This window comes from Cottoperca gobio, chromosome 18 (genome assembly GCF_900634415.1).
Source record: "Cottoperca gobio chromosome 18, fCotGob3.1, whole genome shotgun sequence".
Taxonomy (NCBI): Eukaryota; Metazoa; Chordata; class Actinopteri; order Perciformes; family Bovichtidae; genus Cottoperca; species Cottoperca gobio.
Window position 1 is genome coordinate 14,490,873 of NC_041372.1, and position 23,966 is coordinate 14,514,838.

General features: G+C 41.7%; 2 protein-coding genes across 8 annotated transcripts; one reads left to right on the forward strand and one right to left on the reverse strand.

Moving 5' to 3' along the window:
• Positions 1 to 36: 36 nt before the first annotated feature.
• On the reverse strand, positions 37 to 14,467 carry tec (tec protein tyrosine kinase). 7 transcript variants are annotated; one of them, XM_029454585.1, is made up of 18 exons: positions 14,329 to 14,467; positions 11,952 to 12,190; positions 11,700 to 11,804; positions 10,521 to 10,685; positions 9,322 to 9,450; positions 8,913 to 8,942; positions 8,173 to 8,378; positions 6,540 to 6,605; positions 6,284 to 6,338; positions 4,880 to 4,962; positions 4,198 to 4,331; positions 4,006 to 4,080; positions 3,753 to 3,924; positions 3,420 to 3,636; positions 2,697 to 2,761; positions 2,442 to 2,560; positions 1,843 to 2,000; positions 37 to 1,463 (listed from the first exon to the last, which is right to left on the reverse strand). In XM_029454585.1, exons 2-18 carry the CDS (start codon positions 12,087 to 12,089, stop codon positions 1,380 to 1,382), a joined length of 2,001 nt encoding a protein of 666 aa, XP_029310445.1. In that variant the 5' UTR covers positions 12,090 to 12,190; positions 14,329 to 14,467; the 3' UTR covers positions 37 to 1,379. The 7 variants fall into 7 exon arrangements, with proteins under 7 accessions (XP_029310445.1, XP_029310449.1, XP_029310448.1 ...); XM_029454589.1 differs by having other exon boundaries at positions 8,890 to 8,942; positions 10,604 to 10,685; positions 11,952 to 12,154; positions 14,329 to 14,378; XM_029454588.1 differs by having other exon boundaries at positions 9,322 to 9,503; positions 10,604 to 10,685; positions 11,952 to 12,154; positions 14,329 to 14,378.
• A 3,004-nt stretch (positions 14,468 to 17,471) lies between these two features.
• txk (TXK tyrosine kinase) lies at positions 17,472 to 23,470 on the forward strand. The gene is made up of 13 exons (XM_029454606.1): positions 17,472 to 17,739; positions 17,829 to 17,893; positions 18,139 to 18,198; positions 18,651 to 18,705; positions 19,144 to 19,223; positions 19,348 to 19,472; positions 21,125 to 21,199; positions 21,575 to 21,746; positions 21,838 to 22,054; positions 22,234 to 22,298; positions 22,504 to 22,622; positions 22,762 to 22,919; positions 23,215 to 23,470. The coding sequence occupies exons 1-13, from the start codon at positions 17,692 to 17,694 to the stop codon at positions 23,284 to 23,286; spliced, it is 1,311 nt and encodes a 436-aa protein (XP_029310466.1). The 5' UTR covers positions 17,472 to 17,691; the 3' UTR covers positions 23,287 to 23,470.
• The last annotated feature ends 496 nt before the right edge of the window (positions 23,471 to 23,966 follow it).

Sequence of the window (23,966 nt, forward strand, 5' to 3'; positions counted from 1 at the left end):
CTCTACATCTGATACTGCTGCACACACACACACACACACGTTTACACTTTTAATGGTCATTAAAATAAATCCCTTCTTGGTGATTAACGTCGATGTTTCTGTCTTCCTGCGGTCAAACACAACATCTCATCTCATTAACAATTATAAAAGAGAAACATTAACGAACATAAAGCCAAATCACAACCTAAAGAATTCATAGCAAACTGGACCCCCCCCCCCCCTTCATACAAATACACAGTGAATCTAAGGAATATAAATCCACGTCTGATGATCAAATTATATATTTTTCCATTCAGTATTTTCATGCATTTAAACGTAGAATATTTCCTGCCACCAGGGGGCGCTAAATCAGGTCGTAGCGGATCATGTCAGTCCGATTCTCCCGTCAGGATTCCTTCAGTGTCCGGCAGCAGCGTCCTGCAGAGGTCTCTGCTCTGATCAAAGGTTGCAAACACTGATTGAAGCAGTTTGAGGTTAAACAGTTTCCCCGATGGACGCAGCGGCTACGTGCTAAAGGCTAATGTTAGCTCAACTGGGTCCATGTTTTCTACATCGCTGTCAGTTCATGTTGGTGTCAGTTTCGTACGACAGAAAAAGAAACATGAGAAGCAGTTTGTGTCAGTTCAGACGAAGAAACGAAGCGAAAATCCAAAATCCTCGCCTGCGAATATTTTGTGAAAATTTGCATCGCTGCTGGTCGGCAACAATAACATTTGCGACAGTTGCAAAACTTATTGAGTAAAAAGGTTTAAATAGATTCGAGCAGCTCATTTTGCAAAACAAATTCCATTTTATTGAGTTTCCTTTTAACAAAGTGAATTTGAGTTCCCTTTGTTAGGAGCAGTACATGTCAGAGGCTTTTATTGTGAAAGGTAAGGAAAGAGTTGATCTGGTGCTTCTTTTGTCAAGGTTGAAAGGAATAATAAAGTTTGTCTCCGTGTTAATTTCTCCTCATAACCCTCTGATACACTACTATAGTGCACGTTTGGACGTGACGTCCGCTCCACACGGCGTGATCGGTTTATGCAAAAGCTCAGCAAGATCGATGTTGTGCCGCTAACAATCACGTTGTGAGAAAGTTAAGTAAAAAACTGTTCAAAAAATATATTAGCGTGTGAATTAATCACACAAAGAAAGAATCCTGCAGGTCAGTCTGTGAGCTGTACTGGTGACGTGATTGGTGGACGAGTCGACTACAGCTGCTGTGATTGGTCCATCCTCTCCATCTGATTGGTCCGTTCCAGACACTGTAACCACCATGACACCGTCTTCTCCTTGTGATCCAGTACATGAGATAATAACTGAACAATGGCAGGTAACCACGAGTTGGTGCCAACATGGCCGCCAGGGATGGTGGAAGCAGCTGATTGGTCCGTTGATCAGCTCGGAGGAGGGGTGTCGGCCTCCAGCACGTCCGAGATCATCAGGCAGAGCTGCGAGAAGGGCGGACGCTCCTCCGGTCTCTGAAACAAACAGAACTCAGTGAAATCAGAAGGAAAGATTTCCGGCCGTCTCGACCTCTGCTTGTGATCGCCTCGTGGTTATAATTCAACAAACGGCGTTAAAATGGCAACAACACCTTTAATTTAGCGACTTATTGGGTCCATCAGGGGAAAAAACAAGAAATATATTCAAATGAATGCCAGATAAATGCAAAATACTTTCTCTGAGAATGTTTTTACATAAAAATGTTCTCGTGAATTTACGACTTCTCTCGGAAATTCCGAATAATACCGGTTAATTGATATTTTCAATTTTGGTTATTGTAAAGCTGGTGCTTAAAGTGCCTTTAAAAAGTACATTTAGAATAAAAACTCAAACGTTGCTTCTCTCGGCTCTCACCTCGTGCCAACTGAGCTGCATGATATCATAGATGGCGGGCGTGGCCATCTTGGGCCTGTAGAGCCGGTGACCCTTGCTTACCAAGGAAACCACCTCGTGGTTCTGACTCTGTTCAAACGGCATGCGGCCCTCAGTGAAGACCTCCCACATCAGCACGCCTGGAAACACACACTTTGGGGGTTTAATGAGTCGGGAGCTTTATTGTGTTAGTTTGTTGTTAATAAACGGTAACATACATAAAGAGGCTGATAGAAATGTGACCTTTATATTTAAAGAGTATCTTTTTACCCAGTTTATACAACCCAATAAAACGCATTCTTTACCCGATCTGAGGGTTAAGCTTCATCCACATTGTCGAAATCAGATAAATATTCATCCATGACATTGAGAATCTTTCCATAATGTTGTCAGACACTTATAATAACAATCTGTAGGAAAAACAGACTTTTAGTGGGCCGGCATTGATGGTGCGGACTTGGTCGATAGGATTACATCGCAGCTCGTTCTCAATACCCATTAATCACTTAGACACGAAAACATGGGGAAATACAGAAGTCACCCTTTAATGATTTAATGATGTATTGACGAAGTGTGCGTACCGTAGGACCAGACGTCCGACTTGCTGCTGTATTTGCAGTAGTTATAGACTTCGGGAGGCGACCACTTCACCGGAAACTTGGCAGCTGATGAGCTGGTGTACTGGTCGTCTAACACGTATCTACAAGACATCAACATTCAACATGTTACCTCGTGATCACTTATTTTGTTGGACGATATGTTGGCCTTTGTACAATGTTCTAAATAACAAACGGCAACAGATAAACATGTTGATGTGTTGAGATTTAAAGTCGTACCTGGCCATGCCGAAGTCGGACACCTTCACCACCAGAGAGTCATTCACCAGACAGTTTCTGGAAGCCTGCAGATGGGAAAACACAAAAGGTCTGACTGTACAGCGCAGCGTTGGCTCTGTTTAGTTGTTTTACCATGTGGCTCAAGTGATGGCAAGGTCTGTCTGTTCATCACTTTGGTCCACAACTTTTGGATGGATTGGCACCAAATTTGGTACAGGCGTTAATAATGTACAGACGATGCGACCGACAGACTTTGGTGATCCTTTGACTTTTCATCCAATGCCATCATCGGGTCTATACTTTAGTTTACAACCAAATACCTGCAGAACTAATGACGTTCCCCTCAGACTCCGCTGTGCTTTGTATTTAATGCTAATTAGCATAAGTTAGCTAATATGGTGACCGTGGTAAACAACATTTCTGCTAAACATTTAAATGTTCCGTCTTTGTGAGCTTGTTAGCATTTAGCATGTTCTGTTTTTTGATTCTTCGTTCAGCATGGAGGCATCCGGAAGAAAAAGGTAGTTAATATACAAATGATGATTTTGTGGGTGAAGTATTCCTTTACACTGATTGTTACGGATCTGTTTCAGGACGAGATCAGCAATGTGAGTCAAAGCTGTTTTTTTATTTGTTCTTGAATAAGGTCCTGAGTTCTGGGTTAAGAAGTTCTCCGTCAGGAAGAAACCCTCAGACTGGAGAACCAGAGGAACCTGCAGTTACCAGGTCTCTGTGGATGAAGCTGTTGGCCTCCAGGTACTCCATGCCCTCGCTAACGTCCAGGCAGATACTCAGCAAGGCCCCGAGGCTGAAGCTGCCCCGCTGCTGCCGGAGGAAGTTCAGCAGGCAGCCGTGCTCCATGAACTCAGTGACGATGTAAATGGGCCTCTGCTGGCTGCACACGCCGTACAGCTGCACCAGCTTCGGGTGAGACAACCTCCTGGAGAAGACATGGAGGATTATTGCATGTTGCTGCAGTTCATACGAGGGTCAAAGGGTCTTCTAATGCAAATACTAATCTCTAAAATAATCTTTTTCCTGCCCCCCCCCCCTTACATCATGACTTTGGCCTCCTCGATGAAGTCCTCCTCGTACATGGCTCCCTCTCTGATGGCCTTGATGGCGACTCTGTGCTGAGCCCTCCACTTGCCGAGCCTCACCAGCCCGAACTGCCCGCTGCCCAGCTCCTTCATGAAGGTCAACTCACTGGGGTTGATCTCCCACTTCTCTGCAGGGAGGAGGAGGACAGAGAGAGGAGGTAAGAAGACGGAGAGGTGTGCACGTAGATGAACATTGTGTGAGGACTCACCGTAGCTGAAGCCGGCGGTGGACGGAGCAGACTTGTCCTGTTTCCTGACAGGATACCTCAGCCTGGCAACGAGACCTGAGACACAGACAAATACATGAAGTGAATGTGCAGATGCATGAAAGCACAAACGTAGACCTCGAGCTCCAGGATGAAGCAGAAAACCTCCGTTCTGTCTAGATCGATGTTGTTCACCTGCTGCGTTGTGTTTGTGGTACTCGATCAGGTCGGGGATGGAGGTGAACAAGTGTTTCTCCACCAGGTAAAACTGTTGAGGCGCGTCTTGTGTCTCCTTGATGTGGTAATGTTTTATAGTTGCAACCTTGTTCCTACAAACACACAACAACAACATCAACAACAACAACAACGCATCCAGCTGTACAGGTTTGAGGATGTGATGTTTCTTAAAGGACCAAACTGCTGACTTTGCATGTTTTTGCATTTATTACAAACTTAACGATACTTTTCTATTGGCAGCCATCGAGTCCGTTCATTTCTCTACAGTATGAACAGTTGTGCACTTTTCACATCCTTCTGAACTCACAGCTGCAGAAGTAACATCGACAAAGAAAAGAGGCAATAATTATTTTCTGAAGCACCTCGCAAATAAAATATATATTTAGAAACCCTTAGCTCCCTTACAGTCAAGATGGCGGCAAAGATAACAAAAGCTATTTAAGTGGATCATAACATGAGTCCAGAACTGTTTCCTGCAACACGCGTTGTGAGTGAGAAGTCAATGACTCTAAAACAGTCAATAAAATATATATTTTAAAATTGTGAATCACTGCAACCAGAGAGAAGCTGGAGACTACAGTCACAAATAATATGAAGCTGATGGTCCAGTAGATGAAACACAGGTGTGGTGCTTCTTTACCCTGCAGCAGACTTGGCGTAGAGCGACACGGTGAAGGTTGCTGTGGTGCTCGAGTCTCTGACGATGAACGCGCCTTCTTTGTCCTAATGCATGTAAACATATTTATATTCATTTAATTACATATAATCATTTATTTAACATGTTGTGCATACATATAAGAGCTCCCCTCGCATGGCATATCAAATATAATATAAAACTTAACAATAATACAACAAAATAATTAATCCACATAAATAAAGTAAATAAATAACTTCAAAACATTACGTCAACAATTACACATTTAAAAATAATTACAATTTATTAAAAATACAGTCACATATAGGACATAAGGCACACGACCCTCACAATAAATCAGTTTGTGATGTGAAGGAAGGGAAGACGTGAACACGGAGGGAAGACGTGAACACTGAGGGAAGACGTGAACACGGAGGGAAGACGTGAACACTGAGGGAAGACGTGAACACTGAGGGAAGACGTGAACACGGAGGGAAGACGTGAACACTGAGGGAAGACGTGAACACGGAGGGAAGACGTGAACACTGAGGGAAGACGTGAACACTGAGGGAAGACGTGAACACTGAGGGAAGACGTGAACACTGAGGGAAGACGTGAACACTGAGCGAAGACGTGAACACTGAGGGAAGACGTGAACACTGAGGGAAGACGTGAACACTGAGGGAAGACGTGAACACTGAGGGAAGACGTGAACACTGAGGGAAGACGTGAACACGGAGGGAAGACGTGAACACTGAGGGAAGACGTGAACACTGAGGGAAGACGTGAACACTGAGGGAAGACGTGAACACTGAGGGAAGACGTGAACACTGAGGGAAGACGTGAACACGTGAACACTGAGGGAAGACGTGAACACGTGAACACTGAGGGAAGACGTGAACACTGAGGGAAGACGTGAACACTGAGGGAAGACGTGAACACTGAGGGAAGACGTGAACACTGAGGAAGACGTGAACACGGAGGGAAGACGTGAACACTGAGGGAAGACGTGAACACGGAGGGAAGACGTGAACACGTGAACACTGAGGGAAGACGTGAACACTGAGGGAAGACGTGAACACGGAGGGAAGACGTGAACACTGAGGGAAGACGTGAACACGGAGGGAAGACGTGAACACTGACGGAGGGAAGACGTGAACACGGAGGGAAGACATGAACACGGAGAGAAGACGTGAAGACGTGAACACTGAGCGAAGACGTGAACACTGAGGGAAGACGTGAACACTGAGGAAAGACGTGAAGACGTGAAAACGGAGGGAAGACGTGAACACTGAGGGAAGACATGAACACGGAGAGAAGACGTGAACACGGAGGGAAGACGAGTAAAGAGAAAGTGAAGAAGTACATTTACATGTGGAGGAAACATTACACATTAAGGAACAAACTCGCCTCCTTCCTCAGCAACTCCTCGGCCTTGTTCCTGTTGACTTGTTTACTGTACCACCTGGAACAAACAATAAATAAACATCCCAGAAACAAATCATATCCGAATCTATATTTTATTGAGACTACAAGATGGAGATCTGTGCAAAATTACACAATCACCAAAAATACATAATATGTAAAATTTGTGCTTTAAAGATATTCAGGCAGGAAACGTATCGGTAGCTTTTACAGGTTTGTGATGAATAATTAACAAACTCACACAAACTGCACCAGGTTTCCAGATGTCTTCTCAGTTACATAGTTACTTGGGATGTAGCCTTCCTCACTGTGAACACACACACACACACACACACACACACACACACACACACACACACACACACACACACACACACGAGGAAACAGGTCAAAACAAACTGCTGATCATTCACTCATGTGGAATAACTCAACAATTATCCAACAAATGTTGTTGAGATATTCCATCCTCAGGACAACGAAACACTTAAAGGTAGAATATGAAACATTTCCGCATTAAAACGACTAAAACTACGTTATATTCTGTTAAGTTGTGTGTTTACATTATCATACTTTGTATGTCTGTGTTTTTAAACAAGGTAACGTTTCCTCTCTCTCCTGTCATGGTGTCATCAGTCCTGTGTTGTATATGTAGTGAGACAGAGACATGTGTAATGTCCCTGAAGGTAACGTTTCCTCTCTCCTGTCATGGTGTCATCAGTCCTGTGTTGTATATGTAGTGAGACAGAGACATGTGTAATGTCCCTGAAGGTAACGTTTCCTCTCTCCTGTCATGGTGTCATCAGTCCTGTGTTGTATATGTAGTGAGACAGAGACATGTGTAATGTCCCTGAAGGTAACGTTTCCTCTCTCTCCTGTCATGGTGTCATCAGTCCTGTGTTGTATATGTAGTGAGACAGATAAATGTGTAATGTTCCTGAAGGTAACGTTTCCTCTCTCTCCTGTCATGGTGTCATCAGTCCTGTGTTGTATATGTAGTGAGACAGAGACATGTGTAATGTTCCTGAAGGTAACGTTTCCTCTCTCTCCTGTCATGGTGTCATCAGTCCTGTGTTGTATATGTAGTGAGACAGAGACATGTGTAATGTTCCTGAAGGTAACGTTTCCTCTCTCTCCTGTCATGGTGTCATCAGTCCTGTGTTGTATATGTAGTGAGACAGAGACATGTGTAATGTTCCTGAAGGTAACGTTTCCTCTCTCCTGTCATGGTGTCATCAGTCCTGTGTTGTATATGTAGTGAGACAGAGACATGTGTAATGTTCCTGAAGGTAACGTTTCCTCTCTCTCCTGTCATGGTGTCATCAGTCCTGTGTTGTATATGTAGTGAGACAGAGACATGTGTAATGTCCCTGAAGGTAACGTTTCCTCTCTCTCCTGTCATGGCGTCGTCTCCCCTTTGAGCAGCGTCAGTGTTGTGTTTGTAGCCAGAAGCTTCATAAACTGACTTTCTATCCAGTTTTAAGACTCTTTTTACATCTCGGTGCTTTTTAACTCTATATTTGAAGCGGATGAAGGATTTGGATCTTAAACGTACAACATGTAGTTTCTGTCGCTTGGGGCTCTCAATCAAAACAATGACAGAAGACCGAGCAGTGGTGCATCATGGGAGTTCATCATGTCAGTCAGCTTCTCCTGGTTAGGATTCCTTCAGTGTTCATCGTTCAGGATCTTTTGACCTGAAGCAGATTTCTCCACAGAGGTATCCTCCTCCACAACTAACAGACCCACCGATTTAAAACCGTTAAAAACACAAAATAAATCAAATTCACTTTTTAAATCTGTGTTTCCCCGGTGGACGCAGGGCGGAGTGGCTACGAGCTAAAGGCTGGAAGTGACATTACACGTGACTCACTCACCCGTACTTGTTACGCGCTTTGTACCAGTTGCTGTCGCACTTCTCCAGGATGACGTACTCGCCTCCTTTGACCAGACTCAGGTCGTGCGGCTCGGTGCCTGAGAAGTTGTACAGCGACACCATCACCACCTCCTCCTCGTCATCGTCCTCTTCATCGTCCTCTTCGTCATGCTCTGCGGACGGAGGAAGGGGGGGAGGGGGCCGCCGCTGCAGGAGGAAGAACCACAAAATGCTTTTAGGTTTTTGCATAAATGACTTTTTTATATATATTTATATATTCCTGCATTTTACTTGCACCATTAAGTCTCCTGCACGACTTCATGTCTTTAGTAAACTATATGTCTGGAGGAGCTAAGAGTTCAGAGCTGTAGCTTTTGTGCACATCACAATAAAACCTTTGAAAATCAGGGTTGTGGTCGTAACGTTTTTTCTATTTATTCCCCAAAACAGACGCCACGGAACTGCAGCTGTTCCATCCATTTATCCTGAAGACACAGCGAGTACGAGCCAACATGGCGGTTCATCAGTAAGTTTCAGTCGCACTTATTTGCATTTTCATAGATGCACGAATACTAAAGGAGGCGAAGGTGCAGCGCTGCAGCGAAGGAGTTCTAAATGAGTCATTTTGATGAACAGACATGACGTTAAGGGTTTAATCAATGCCATGAGAGGAGCTTTGACCGTGTGTGTGTGTGTGTGTGTGTGTGTTAGCAGTCACCCTCTCGTTGGTACGCTCCTCACCAGGAATCGGGGGTAAACATTTTCTGGAAACTAGAAAAGAGGAACGGAAACATTAAACCAAGCAGAACGTTTATCTTTATATAAACCCACCACGGTGACCTCTGACCTCTGACCTCTGGCTGCTGAGGTGGAAGGTACATTTATTCCAAAACTACTTGTTTGCAATGCGTGTTTCCATTTTCTGCTACTTCTAATCATCTACATCTCAAAGACTAATGTTGTACTTTTTACTGCTCTGCATTTATTACTTTAACTGTCAAACTGTATAAATGAGTTTAATGTTTAGAGGCACAAAATGCATTTTCACTGCAAATATTATTAAAAGTTCTGAAAATGATAAAACGGATATATTGGATTAAATGTGCAAGACTGCACTGTGGTAGAAGGACTTTAAACAACAGTTTCTTACCGTCTCCAAACAGATTGTACTTGTCGCAGCCCGGCGCTTGTTTTTCCGCCTGGCGACAGCAGAGCCACGCCCCTTCCTGCCAAAACTGAGGGTGAAACTTGGCCCAGACCACAGCGTTGTCTTTGATCTCTGCAGACACAAAGTTTCTGTGTTGAAGGTCCTGAGCTGAACGTGAGTGTGTCCTGCAATAATTATCATTTCACTTCAGTTTAAGCCGCTGCTGCAATATTTACACACGATATAATATATAATAGATAGACACCACTTATAAGATAATAGATAATAGATAGACGACACACGAGATAAGAGAGTAAGATAGAGACGACACACGAGAGAAGATATACGACACCGAGAGAGAGAGAAGAGAGACGAAACACGAGAGAAGAGAGAAGAGAGACGAGACACACGAGGAGGGAGAGGGAGGAGAGAGAGAGAGAGGAGAGAGAGAGAGGAGAGAGAGGAGAGAGAGAAGAGAGAGAGAAGAGAGAGAGAGAGAGAGAGAGAGAAGAGAGAGAGAGAGAGAGCGAGAAGAGAAAAGAAGGAGAGAGAGAGAGGAGAGAGGAGAAGGGAGAGAGGAGAGGAGAGAAGAGAGAGAAGAGAGAGAGAGAGAGAGAGAGAGAGAGGAGAGAGAAGAGGAGAGAGAGGAGAGGAGAGAGAAGAGAGAGAGAGAGGAGGAGAGAGAGAGAGAGAGAGAGAGAAGAGAGGGAGAGAGGATGAGAGAGGAGAGAAGGAGAGGATGAGAGGAGAGAGAGAGAGAGATATAGAGAGAGAGAGAGGTGGAGGAGAGAGAGGATGAGAGATAGATAGTAGGAGAGATAGATATAGATATAGAGAGAATATATAGATATCTATATAGATAGAAGAGAGAGATATTATATATATTGATGGATATAATAGAGATATAGAGTAGATGAATAGGATATATATAAGATATATATATATTATATTATATATAATATAGAATTATAATTATATTATAGTTATATATATATGATATAATCTATATATTATATATATAGACATACTATATATATATATATTATATATTATACATCTTTGCAGCGGCTTTAAACTGAGTGTGATCTGTTCACACAAGTATATGTAAACACTAAAGCTGCATTTTCTAATGTTTTACAATCGCTGCGTCTTCTTTAAGTTACTCTACATGTTCTTCTTTTTCCGTCTATTAAATCTCACACGCTTCCTGCAGAACCCCGAGGGGCTTTGCACCCCACATGAGAAGCACTGCGGGAGAACGGGGAAGAATAAAATGGAGCCTGACCCTCTTTGAGGCTCTGCACCCAGAGTCTCCTGCTGTCGTGACTCGGAGCGAACACGTACAGAGTGTTGGCGTCGTACACCACCTGCACACAAACACACGGGTTAAGAAACACTCAAGTGAGATCTTTAGGTGTTAATGTTGTGGGTCTGGAAGTTATATTGTGGAGCCGGAGACGGTTCAGGAAGGAGACGCAGCGCTGACGATTCACAGAAGTGAACATTTATAACGAGCCACATATCTTCAGCACATTCAACAGCAACCTCTGCAGATGAAGGCCATGAGATGTGGCTGAAAGCTCCTGTGGACCTTATGGCAAGAAGGTTTCTTTTCATTTTAGAAGGGGGCGAAAATCTCAACAATCTGACAAGTTGTAAAGAAACCTACATCGTCCTTCAAGATCAGTGAAATCTGAACACGCAGACATGATACACATATTATATATAATATATATATATATATTATTATATATATACACATATATATATCTATATATTTTATTATATATATATATATATAATATATATATATATATAAAATATAATAGATATATATATATGTGTATATATATATATATATATATATATATATATATATATATATATATATATATATATATAATAGATATATATATATATATATATCTATTAAGACGCTGCTTTCACTGTACAACTTGCACAATCATCATGTTTTTAAGTTTTTATTCATGATGGTTGTTTGCCATAGTGTTCAGCATACTGTTAGAGGTGCCAAGTTACTAAAGCATCATGGGAACTGTAGTTCCAAAGAGCAAGACTTTCCTTTAACTAGAAGTAACACAGAATAATAATAATAATAATAATAATAATAATAATAATAGTGTTCCTGTCAAAACCTCTAATCCAGAAGATCTAAACCTCTTCATCTAGAGGTTCACTGGAAGTATCGCCTGAGCACAGATTTGAAGCAGGAAATATTCAGGAAACTGTGATGGAAGTTGCGTAGTAATTTAACTGATAATCTTCGTGTTCTACGAATAGGTTCGTCTAACTTTGAGGTTTATTTCCAGTTTGTGAGTTTCTTGATGCGTCTGATTTGATTGAAATACTAATATTTGTACCTGAAAGGGGTATTTGTTCTGGCAGGGGATGATTCCTCCTCCGTTCTTCACGATCTCTGCACATCTGATGCGGCTCAACTCGATCGAGCCTCTCCTGAACTTCTTCTGTTGACGGAAACAACAACAGCTTTTTATATATTTGGCTATTTCTGTAAATAAATGAAGATCTGTGAAGAGAAAAAACGTGAATTTATATTTTATAAAATACTGATTGTTCATGATTGAATGAAATGTAAACTAATAAAAAGTTACCTCTGCTCTTCCGTCGTAGTACGACAGCCGGCTCCTGGTGAGCACGAACAGTCTCTCCTTGTAGTTCAGCGGCGACGTCTTCTTCTTCTGCTGTGAACGCTTGATGAGCGTCTCCTCCAATAGCACCTCAGCACTCATCCTGGCCCGCCCACGCCCTCAGCCCATTGGTGGATGTTGTCAGATCGAAGTGGGCCGTAGCAGCGCTGAGGAGGGATGCAACGTTTTTAGTTTCAGGAAGTCTGTAAATGGATAGTTTGAAGCTTCAGTCATAACAGTGATATTAAAATGTTATATTTAACATTCAAAAAATGTTTTTATTGTTTGCGTGTCTAATGATTTCTACACTAATATTATTATTATCATACGATTTATAATATTAGATTCCAGCGGTTACATGTTCCTGTTACATTAATGTGTGTGTGTTACATTAATGTGTGTGTTACATGTTCCTGTTGCATTAATGTGTGTGTTACATGTTCCTGTTACATTAATGTGTGTGTTACATGTTCCTGTTGCATTAATGTGTGTGTTACATGTTCCTGTTACATTAATGTGTGTGTTACATGTTCCTGTTACATTAATGTGTGTGTTACATGTTCCTGTTACAATAATGTGTGTGTTACATGTTCCTGTTACATTAATGTTTGTGTTACATGTTCCTGTTACATTAATGTGTGTGTTACATGTTCCTGTTACATTAATGTGTGTGTTACATTAATGTGTGTGTTACATGTTCCTGTTGCATTAATGTGTGTGTTACATGTTCCTGTTACATTAATGTGTGTGTTACATGTTACTGTTGCATTAATGTGTGTGTTACATGTTCCTGTTACATTAATGTGTGTGTTACATGTTCCTGTTACATTAATGTGTGTGTTACATGTTCCTGTTACATTAATGTGTGTGTTACATGTTCCTGTTACATTAATGTGTGTGTTACATGTTCCTGTTACATTAATGTGTGTGTTACATGTTCCTGTTACATTAATGTGTGTGTTACATTAATGTGTGTGTTACATGTTCCTGTTACATTAATGTGTGTGTTACATTAATGTGTGTGTTACATGTTCCTGTTACATTAATGTGTGTGTTACATGTTACTGTTGCATTAATGTGTGTGTTACATGTTCCTAACGGGGTTTATAATATTTGTGTTTATCTTGTGGTTCGTTACAGAACAAAGAACAAACACATCTTGATCTCTTGAGCTGTTTGAAACGTGTTTACTGTATGAAATAATAGTAATAATAAGTAGAAACAAGAGTTTCATACATTTGATTAAATAACCATAGTTTGGGTAACAAACATGTTTTAAGGTTTTCATTTAACAGAACTGCTCAACACATCCGTGTTAAATCAATCAGCCTGAAGCTTCCTGATTTAGAAACTTTAGAAATTAAGTAAACAAACATCAAAACCAGAAAAAGATTAAATCTAATTTCTGAATGTTTTCTGATGCAGTTAAAGATAAGTTTGTTTGTAAACAGCAGATCGAATAAAATACATATATTTATGCATTTTGCCTTTAATGATGCATTTAGGAACATATCAGGGCTGCAACTAAACATTATTCTCTTTATCCATTAAACGTTTGGTCTAATAAATGTCCTGAAAGTCTAAAGTTATGTTTTTAAATGTCTTGTTTAGTCAGAAAAGCAGCAAATCTGCATATTTGAGAGGCTGAAAACAGCATTTAATGACATTTAAGCATGAAAAATACAGAAAGAAATGATCGATTATCAAAATAGTTGGCCATTATTTTGCTGAAAATTATAAGAAAATGTTAAATAAAATATGTGCATTATACTAATTTACAATATATAACAATAAATATGGAAGAATATGCAAACTACAATATATAACTGTAGATAAATGATGGATGATTATAGACTGCATATATAATTATATTGTAATATATTACTCTGCATAATGTAATTTACTTGGTACGTTATGTATATGTTGATGCTAATACTTCAATTTAAAATATCTTGAGTACTTCCTTCACCACTCATTGACATGTTGAAGGTGTCGTGTTTCCCGACAGCACCTGAACGCAGCAGAAGGAAGCGAAGAGCCCACGCGCTCCCTGTGTACACCTGCTCACAGGTGCTTCAAGTTTCACTTCAGAGACTAACAACATAAACACCTGCTTCATACGACCCCTGCGCTCCTTTAACACACTGTTTACTGTCTTTATATCATGTTTTAAGATTCTGTACGGTTCTTTACGCTGTTTCTGTCACGCGCTCATCTCTTATATTATATATCTTATATATCTGTGAACTTGTGAAGTCAAACTTCAGACTTCTTTGCGGGTTTGTCGCGTGACTCAGAAGTTTCATGAATAATAAACTTTAGACGTGTTGTGTGTTCTTACCTTCTCTCGCAGCTGTTAGATCAGTGTTTGTTTCCCATGTCGCAGGAGCGGGATTCAGGAAATGAAGCAAAGGGGGGCGGACACACACACACACACACACACTGCGAGTAGAGGAAGTGTGTGTGTGTGTGTGTGTGTGTGTCAGAGTGGAGAATATTAAATATCTGCTACTGCAACATGAAGCTGTTGCGTGCGTGTGTGTGTGTGTGTGTGTGTGTTTTAAAGACTGTAATATGGAAACACTGGGAATACCTGCACATTTAGCACGTGTTTAAAATGGAGACTTTTAGAAAGTGAGGTTGACAAGTTTTGAAACTGAGAGTCACTTGTGACACTTTGATTTTACTGCAGAACATCTGTAGAAGAAGTGAAGATGTCTGGGACGCTCAACATCTGAGATGATTCTGAAAAGTGAAGACTTGTTGGGCTATGATGAGTGTGTGTGTGTGTGTGTGTGTGTGTGTGTGTGTGAGTGAGTGAGACGGATGCTTTGTGGTTTCATTCACGTCATCCTTTCACTTCCTCTCTGTGAACACTGGATATAAAAGATTGTTTTTAAATCGTGACTGAAGAAGCAGAACAACATGAAATCATATTTCTTCTTCTTTTGTCCTCATCTTCACTTTCTCTACTTCCTGCACCCACCTGTCTCTCTCTCCACCTGTCTCTCTCTCCACCTGTCTCTCTCTCTACCTGTCTCTCTCTCTCTGTCCCTCCCTCCGTCTCTCTCTCTTCGTCTCCCTCGCTCAGCTATTGTAAGGTCTTCCACCCGTGTAGCATTACATCAGCACTGTCGATGCAACTGATCGCAGAGGAATCAACCTTAAAAACTGGAGCAGAAGAAGAAGAAGAAGAAGAAGAAGAAGAAGAAGAAGAAGGGACATAAAGTCAATCATGATCCAATCCAGTAAGAACCTTTTCCTAAAGTATCTGCAGATCTTTTGTAAACGTTTGAGAAGAAACTTCCCTGAAGCCGCAGGAGACAGAGAAACAACTAAAGACAACACATTTCAATTACAAGAGAAGAAGAAGAGTAGAAAGTATTGTTGGTTCTTTCTACTCTCGTAACAACGATGTGAAGTTGTGTGAGAGCTGGTGCTGGAAGCTTCTCTGCTCGAGTACATAGAAACCTTTAAAGTGAAGTTTCAGTTCTGTTTTCTCACAAAGGATCGGTTAGCAGACAGAGTCGTTCTGAAGGGGATGAATTCATTCATTTTAAAGAGTTGTTTCTTATCTTTACAACATGTTTCTCTCAGAAACTAATCTCTGAAATAGTTTGAGGTACTTCTACAGAAGATGTCAGTTTGTAGAAAGGGACAGGAAGATAAACAAAGTCTCTCACACAGCTAACTACATCACTATCAGTTTAAGTGTTCACTATATTTAGAATATGTTCATTGCTTTCTGACGGGGAACTGAACCCGTTATCTGTGCTCTCTTCAGCACCAGGCTCCATTGACAAAAACAGTCATTTTAGCTTTCAGAGCGTGGGGGTTGCCGTTGTACTGCTGCCTCGATCGGTTGTCTGTTGGTGATATCGTGTGACACTGGTGAATCTGAACTGAGCCTTTCAAACACCAAAGTCACACAATAACGCAAAGAAACCTCACGGATCGAGTCTGTGGAAGAGCAGCGACTCCCATTCTCTGCCAGCTAAAATTACTGTTTTTGTCAATGGAGTCTGGTGGCTTTGAAGAGAGCACATGTACTTACAGTATGTACAGTGTTAAAACGGATGCATTTAAGACTGAACTTAGTTTGAATCTCAACAGTCGATTTTGGGAATTTCTTCAGATTTGTAAATTATACAAACACAAAGAAAATGGGTTTAAATGTTCCACATCTTAGTGTTTTAAACACATGTTGAACTGCGTTGTTCCTAAAACACTTCTTCACCAGGAAATAACATTTCTATAATAATAATAATAATAATAATCTACACTGTGTGTTGTGAGAGATAATCTGCAACATCTAGAGTAAAGAAACTAAAGCGAGTATAAAGTACAATATGTGTCGTATAAAGTCACTAAAGAAAAGAAAACTCAAATACAGTAACTAATAAATATATCTAAATATAAATCTAAATATAATAAATCTCATCCCTCATTCAAAAACCAGAGATGCTTTTATTTTGGCAGTAAATCACATGACGAGTTTCCTGTTTCTCTTCAACATGAAGAGAAACAGGAAACACGCTGACACACTCACACACACACACACACCTTCGCCCACAGAAACACACACTGACGAAGAGAGAGTGTGTGTTCTGCAGAAAAGGAAACTATACTTCCTGACAAAGACCTCCTACTCAAACCACAAAGACAGAGTTCAGCCTGATCAGAGAAACAATAAGAGATGTAGCAACACATGGGAAGTCCTGAACACACAGATACAAACGTTTTATACACGTATCACACTCCTGTTTTATTTCTTCTATTTCAATGTATTTTAATTAGCATTGTGTCTGTTCTTCACTACTTCTCTTCTTCTTCTTCTTCTTACTTCTTCTTCTTCTTCCCCTCCTCTTCTTCTTCTTCTTCTTCTTCTTCTCCTCCGTCTTCTTCTTCTCTTCTTCTTCTTCTCCTCTTCTTATTCTTTGCTCCTCCTTCTTCTTCTTCTTCTCCTCCTTCTCCTTCTCTTCTCCTTCTTCTTCTTCTCCTCCTCCTCCTCCTCCAGATTCAGTCCAGCACTCATGTTTCTGCTGCTGCTGTGCCGTACAGACAGGTATCAGAATATGAAACTCACAACTGATTTCAAGTTGGTTTATTCCGTGAAAATATAAAAAACATCGACTCTGATGTGTTTTATTTTCAGGAGAGCAGCACGCTGTGCTTCCAAGCAGACTATACGCAGGGCAACTCCTTGCAGGTGAGATGTGTGTGTGTGTGTGTGTGTGTGGTGTGGTGTGTGGTGTGTTTGTTGTGTGTTTGTGTGGTTGTGTGTGTGTGTGTGTGTGTGAGAGAGAGAGAGAGAGAGGGAGGGGTGTGTGTGTGTGTGTTGTGTTTGTGTGTGTGTGTGTGTGTGTGTGTGTGTGTGTGTGTGTGTGTGTGTGTGTGTGTGTGTGTGTGTGTGTGTGTGTGTGTGTGTGTGTGTGTGTGTGTGTGTGTGTGTGTGTGTGTGTGTGTGTGTGTGTGTGTGTGTGTGTGTTTAAGGTAAGTGAAAAGAGAAATAATAACAATAAAGATTATTTAAAGAGATGAATAATATTAATAGACATGTTGTAATAAAAGAATATACTAATAATAAATAAGAGAAGAAGAATGATCATTGTTCCCTCTGTCTCAGGTGGACAGGTCGAGGAGGAAGCTCCCCCTCCCGCCCCCTGATGATGACGAAGGTCAGGAGCTGCTGTGTGTCGTCGCCATGTACGACTTCACCGCCAAGGAGGACACTGACCTCACACTCAAACAGGTACACACACACACACACACACACACACACACACACACACACACCCCGGGCAGTAGATGTGTGTGTGACGCAGTGTGTTGCGTCCACAGGGAGAGGAGTACACCATCCTGCACAAACAGGACCAGCTGTGGTGGAGAGCGCAGGACAAACACGGGTACGTCCCAGACGAATCTATCAGGACAGTTTATAAACGTCTGTAAACATACGAACATTTGATGATCACTTTAACGTCTGTATGAGCTCATAACTATATAATATATAATATATAATATATAATATATAATATATAATATATAATAACGAACGTCTCCGTGTGTTTGACGCATCATCAGGACGTTGTGCTCACACGCCGGCTGCACGTCACATGTTTCACATCTTCACATGTTCTGCTTGTTTCAGGAACAAAGGCTTCATCCCCAGCAACTACGTGACGGAGAGAAACAGAATCGAGGCAAACTCGTAAGTCTAAGTCTAATATATAATATAATATATATATATATATATAATAATAATAACAGTTTGTAATATTTTAATATTCTAATGATTGGATTATGTTTCCTGCTGTTTTTACTCAGATCCAGTTGTTCTCATTGTGCACCTGCAGAACATCTTATTTCACATCCTGTTCTGAGTGTTTTAGTTTATTAATATTCTTTATATTTTAAGTTTATTCTCATTGTTTTATTATTAACTAATTCATTAATTAATATTTATTATTATTATTTAATATTTTGGCTTTTTTCCAATTATTTGTTTCTTACTTGTGTTTGTTGATGTTTATTTTGTACTCGGCTTTATTGTAAATGAGCTCTCGATGTATTTCTGAGGTAAAATAAATCAAAACTTTATATTTTTAACGATCAAAAGGAAACAATTTTACTATAAATGGTGTTTTATTTTGCTTCCTGCAGCTGGTACTGCAAGAACATCACCAGGACAGAAGCTGAGCAGCTGCTGAGGCAGGAGGTACCTGTCTGTCTGTCTGTCTGTCTGTCTGCCTGTCTGTCTGTCTGCCTATCTGTCTGTCTGTCTGTCTGTCTGCCTGTCTGTCTGTCTGCCTATCTGTCTGTCTGTCTGTCTGCCTGTCTGTCTGTCTGCCTATCTGCCTGTCTGTCTGTCTGCCTATCTGTTTGTCTGTCTGTCTGTCTGCCTGTCTGTCTGTCTGCCTATCTGCCTGTCTGTCTGTCTGCCTATCTGTTTGTCTGTCTGTGTGTCTACGGCCATATTGTATGTATTAATGTTACAACAAGTCTTCAGTATTTTGATTATATATATAATTAATTTCCCGCCTGATATATTTTCTACAGAGCTTCTGCAACATTTTATGAATATTTGAAAGATTGTCTTTGGCTTCGCTTCTGTTTTGTAGCTCGAGGTGTGAAAGTATTTCTGCTTGTGTTTCAGGACAAAGAGGGCGGCTTCGTGGTGCGGGAGTCGAGTCAGAAGGGAGTGTACACCGTCTCCGTCTACACCAAAGCATTAAGGTGAGCACGTCAGCAGAGCAGCATAGGAACACAGCAGGAAGTCTCAAACACAGTAAATATTTACGTGTGTGTGCGTGTGCGTGTGTGTGTGCGTGTGTGTGTGCGTGTGCGTGTGCGTGTGTAGTGATAACGGGGATATTCGGCATTACCAGATCAAAATAAGTGACAGCGGAGAGTTTTTCTTGGCTGAAAAACACACGTTCAGCTCCATACCTGATGTGATACACTACCACGAACACAATGCAGCAGGTACACACACTCTGTGCATGCTACACACTCTACATGCTACACACTCTCTGTGCATGCTACACACTCTCTGTGCATGCTACACACGCTCTGTGCATGCTACACACTCTATGGCCATGCTACACACTCTCTGTGCATGCTACACACTCTCTGTGCATGCTACACATGCTCTGTGCATGCTACACACTCTCTGTACATGCTACACACTCTCTGTGCATGCTACACACACTCTGTGCATGCTACACATGCTCTGTGCATGCTACACACTCTACATGCTACACACTCTCTGTGCATGCTACACACGCTCTGTGCATGCTACACACGCTCTGTGCATGCTACACACTCTATGTGCATGCTACACACTCTCTGTGCATGCTACACACTCTCTGTGCATGCTACACATGCTCTGTGCATGCTACACACTCTCTGTACATGCTACACACTCTCTGTGCATGCTACACACGCTCTGTGCATGCTATACACTCTCTGTGCATGCTACACATGCTCTGTGCATGCTACACATGCTCTGTGCATGCTACAATCTCAGTGCATGCTACACACACTATGTGCATGCTACACACACTCTGTGCATGCTACACTCTCTGTGCATGCTACACACACTCTGTGCATGCTACACACACTCTGCATGGTACACACTCTCTGTGCATGCTACACACTCTCTGTATGCTACACACACTCTGTGCATGCTACACACACTCTGCATGCTACACACTCTCAGTGCATGCTACACACACTATGTGCATGCTACACACACTCTATACACACTCTCTGTGCATGCTACATACTCTCTGTGCATGGTACACACTCTGTGCATGCTACACACACTCTGTGCATGCTACACACACTCTGTGCATGCTACACACACTCTGCATACTACACACTCTCTGTGCATGCTACACTCTCTGCATGCTACACACTCTGCATGCTACACACTCTGTGTGCTACACTCTCTGCATGCTACACACTCTGCATGCTACACTCTCTGCATACTACACTCTCTGCATGCTACACACTCTGTGTGCTACACTCGCTGCATGCTACACACTCTACATGCTACACATTCTCTGTGCATGCTACACTCTCTGCATGCTACACACACTCTGCATGCTACATACTCTCTGTGCATGCTACACTATCTGTGCATGATACACACTATGCATGCTACCCACTATGCATGCTACACACTCTGCATGCTACACTCTGTGCATGCTACACACTCTGCATGCTACACATTCTCTGTGCATGCTACACACTCTGCATGCTACACTCTGTGCATGCTACACACTCTGCATGCTACACATTCTCTGTGCATGCTACACACTCTGCATGTTACACACACTCTGTGCATGCTACACACTCTGCATGCTACACACACTCTGCATGCTACACACTCTCTGTGCATGCTACACTATCTGTGCATGATACACACTCTGCATGCTACACTCCCTACATGCTACACTCTCTGCATGCTACAATCTCTGCATGCTACACACTCTGCATGCTACACTCTCTGCATACTACACTCGCTGCATGCTACACACTCTCTGTGCATGCTACACTCTCTGCATGCTACAGAGGGAACAGTGCTACATGTATTATAATGCTTTATTTGATATGATTTGGTGTGTGTGTAGGTTTACTCACCAGGTTACGGTATGCAGTGGGTCCAATGGGAAGGTGTGTCCCGGCCACAGCAGGATTCAGCTCAGGTAAATAAATTCACACATAAGTTCCCTCATTTATGCACCAATTAAGTATTTAATAACTGCCACGATAATGTAGCAGAGTCAAGTGTTTATTAATGTTTTTGTCAACAACGATAACTCCTCATAGCTGGAGGCTGCTGTGTAAACAGATAATGAAATAAAACACGACTTCACAGGAGAAGATATACTAATACAAATACTGTGAATTAATATACACTTAAAACACGTGTTTTAAAGAAGCCTTTCATGAAAATGACCATTTTAACCTTGTTAACCCGTCCAGCTGCACAAACATCTTTATTTCTATTCTCTTTCTTAATGTTTTACTCCTCCTCCTCCTCCTCCTCCTCCTCCTCCTCCTCCTCCTCCTCCCTGCAGAGAAGTGGGAGATCAACCCCAGTGAGTTGACCTTCATGAAGGAGCTGGGCAGCGGGCAGTTCGGGCTGGTGAGGCTCGGCAAGTGGAGGGCTCAGCACAGAGTCGCCATCAAGGCCATCAGAGAGGGAGCCATGTACGAGGAGGACTTCATCGAGGAGGCCAAAGTCATGATGTAAGGGGGGGGGGGGGCAGTGGTGCAAAGTAACTACGTGTGCTGTTAGTACTTTTACTGCAGTAAAGTGAAACTGTGTCGTCTCCTGCAGGAGGCTGTGCCACCCTAAGCTGGTGCAGCTGTACGGCGTCTGCTTGCAGCAGCGCCCCCTGCTGATCGTGGCCGAGTTCATGGAGCACGGCTGCCTGCTGAACTTCCTGCGGCAGCGAGGTCGCGCTCTGAGGGAGGCGTGGCTCCTGTCCATGTGCCAGGACGTCTGTGAGGGGATGGAGTACCTGGAGGCACAAAGCTTCATCCACAGAGACCTGGTGAGACAAGAACCCAAAGTAAAAGTACTGACTGTGCAGTAAATGTAGTTAAAGTACAAACATTCATCTGGAGATACATGTTTAACTGACAGGGAGGAAGAAGCTGTCAGATAAATGTAGTAAAAAAGTACAATATTTACAAATGAAAGCAGGTAAAATGTTGTTTCTGTCTCCTGCAGGCAGCCAGGAACTGTCTGGTTAATGAGCAGAATGTGGTGAAAGTCTGCGACTTTGGAATGACCAGGTACAGACGCCATTTTAATTTCAAGTCTTAAAGGAAAAGTTTGACATTTTGGGACGAATGTTTATTTGTCAGACGCTCGTTACCTGATCAGTCAGAAGCTGGTTAGCTTAGCATAAAGACTGGAAACGGGGGGAAACTGCTAGCATGGTGACACCTCTAAAGCTCAAATTAAGACATTAATTTAGGTGTGTGTTCATGTTTGCAGGTACGTTCTGGACAACCAGTACACAAGCTCCAGTGGAGCCAAGTTCCCCGTGAAGTGGTCTCCTCCTGAAGTTCTGCACTACAGTAAATACAGCAGCCGGTCCGACGTCTGGTCCTTCGGTGAGGAACCACCGACAAACACTCTCATCAGTACCTACGGGCCCTGATGGCTCCTTCTGAAATCAAAGTGAAAATATTATTTGGACGTAGTGTGTAGTTTTATATATATATATATGTGTGTGTGTGTGTGTGTGTGCAGGTGTGGTGATGTGGGAGATCTACTCGGAGGGTCGGACTCCGTTTGAAAACCGCTCCAACTTGGACGTGGTAAACGAAATCACCAGAGGAGTCCGGCTGTACCGACCGCACCGAGTCTCACAGCCGCTCTACGCCATCATGTACCGCTGCTGGCACGAGGTACTCATCACTCACTCATCACTCACTCATTCATTCAGTGTGGAAGTAAACCTACTTAAACAAAGTGTTCTATGATGGTATCAGAGCCTTTGATATGTATTCTGATATTTAATTTGTAAATTTACGAGAAAGATCTTGAATATTTTCTGAGACTATAAAGTCATACAAATGAGAAGAATAACCTTATTTTAGTTTTAAAGATCCTACCTCTGATAACAACTGCATCATATCTTCATCTTCTTCTTCTTCTTCTTCTTCTTCTTCTTCTTCTTCTTCTTCTCCTTCTTCGTTGTAGAAGCCTCAGGGTCGACCGTCTTTCTCAGAGCTACTGGAAGAAATCAGGAAACTAGCAGAAACCCCGGATTAACACACACACACACACACACACACACACACACACACACACACACACACACACACACACACACACACACATTATATTGCTGCATTTCTTTTTACTGCCATCATGAATGTACACAGATTGTATTTTGTCATTGTAAATAACTATTTTTTCATTAAAACCTTTTCAGAGATGCTTATATATATATATATATATATGTTTCTTCTTCTTGTTTTACTTCCTTCAAACACATATAACCAGGAAATACATACACAAAATGTAATGTGAAAATATAAATTAAAACATCATGTGCTTTTCATTCTCACATGACATGCACTTGTAACTTTGTCTCTGTGAAATGAATATTCCTCTTGTTATAGAGATACAAACTTAATAATGAAAACAAACTTCATGTGGATGGAAGTGAATTATATACATCACTGATGTAGAACAATATGAAAAGGTTGAAACTAATCTAAAAGCCTTGGAGCATAATAACCTTCATGATGGTTGGGTTGACTTCAGGACTGTTGGACTGGATTACTTGTATCTCGTGGAGTTACAGCAGGAGCGTAATGAAGGAGCGTAATGAATTATGAATTATTAACTCAATTATAACATTGTTTATATCCCCATGTTTTAGTTTAATGCGTATTTCTAAGTGTGTGTGTTGCTTTATAGAGTTGTACTTTGGAAAGTGTGTGAAG

Coding starts and splice junctions, on each gene's coding strand:
- tec (XM_029454585.1), bottom strand. CDS start 12,089: ATGAGTGCTGAGGTGCTATTGGAGGAGACGCTCATCAAGCGTTCACAG. Junction 4,332..4,879: donor TACGCCAAGTCTGCTGCAGG/GTAAAGAAGCAC, acceptor GTGTGTTTGTAG/GAACAAGGTTGCAACTATAA. Junction 2,762..3,419: donor GCTTCATCCACAGAGACCTG/GTAACTGCAGGT, acceptor TCCCATCTGCAG/GCTTCCAGAAACTGTCTGGT.
- txk (XM_029454606.1), top strand. CDS start 17,692: ATGTACGACTTCACCGCCAAGGAGGACACTGACCTCACACTCAAACAG. Junction 17,894..18,138: donor AGAGCGCAGGACAAACACGG/GTACGTCCCAGA, acceptor TGCTTGTTTCAG/GAACAAAGGCTTCATCCCCA. Junction 22,055..22,233: donor GCTTCATCCACAGAGACCTG/GTGAGACAAGAA, acceptor TGTCTCCTGCAG/GCAGCCAGGAACTGTCTGGT.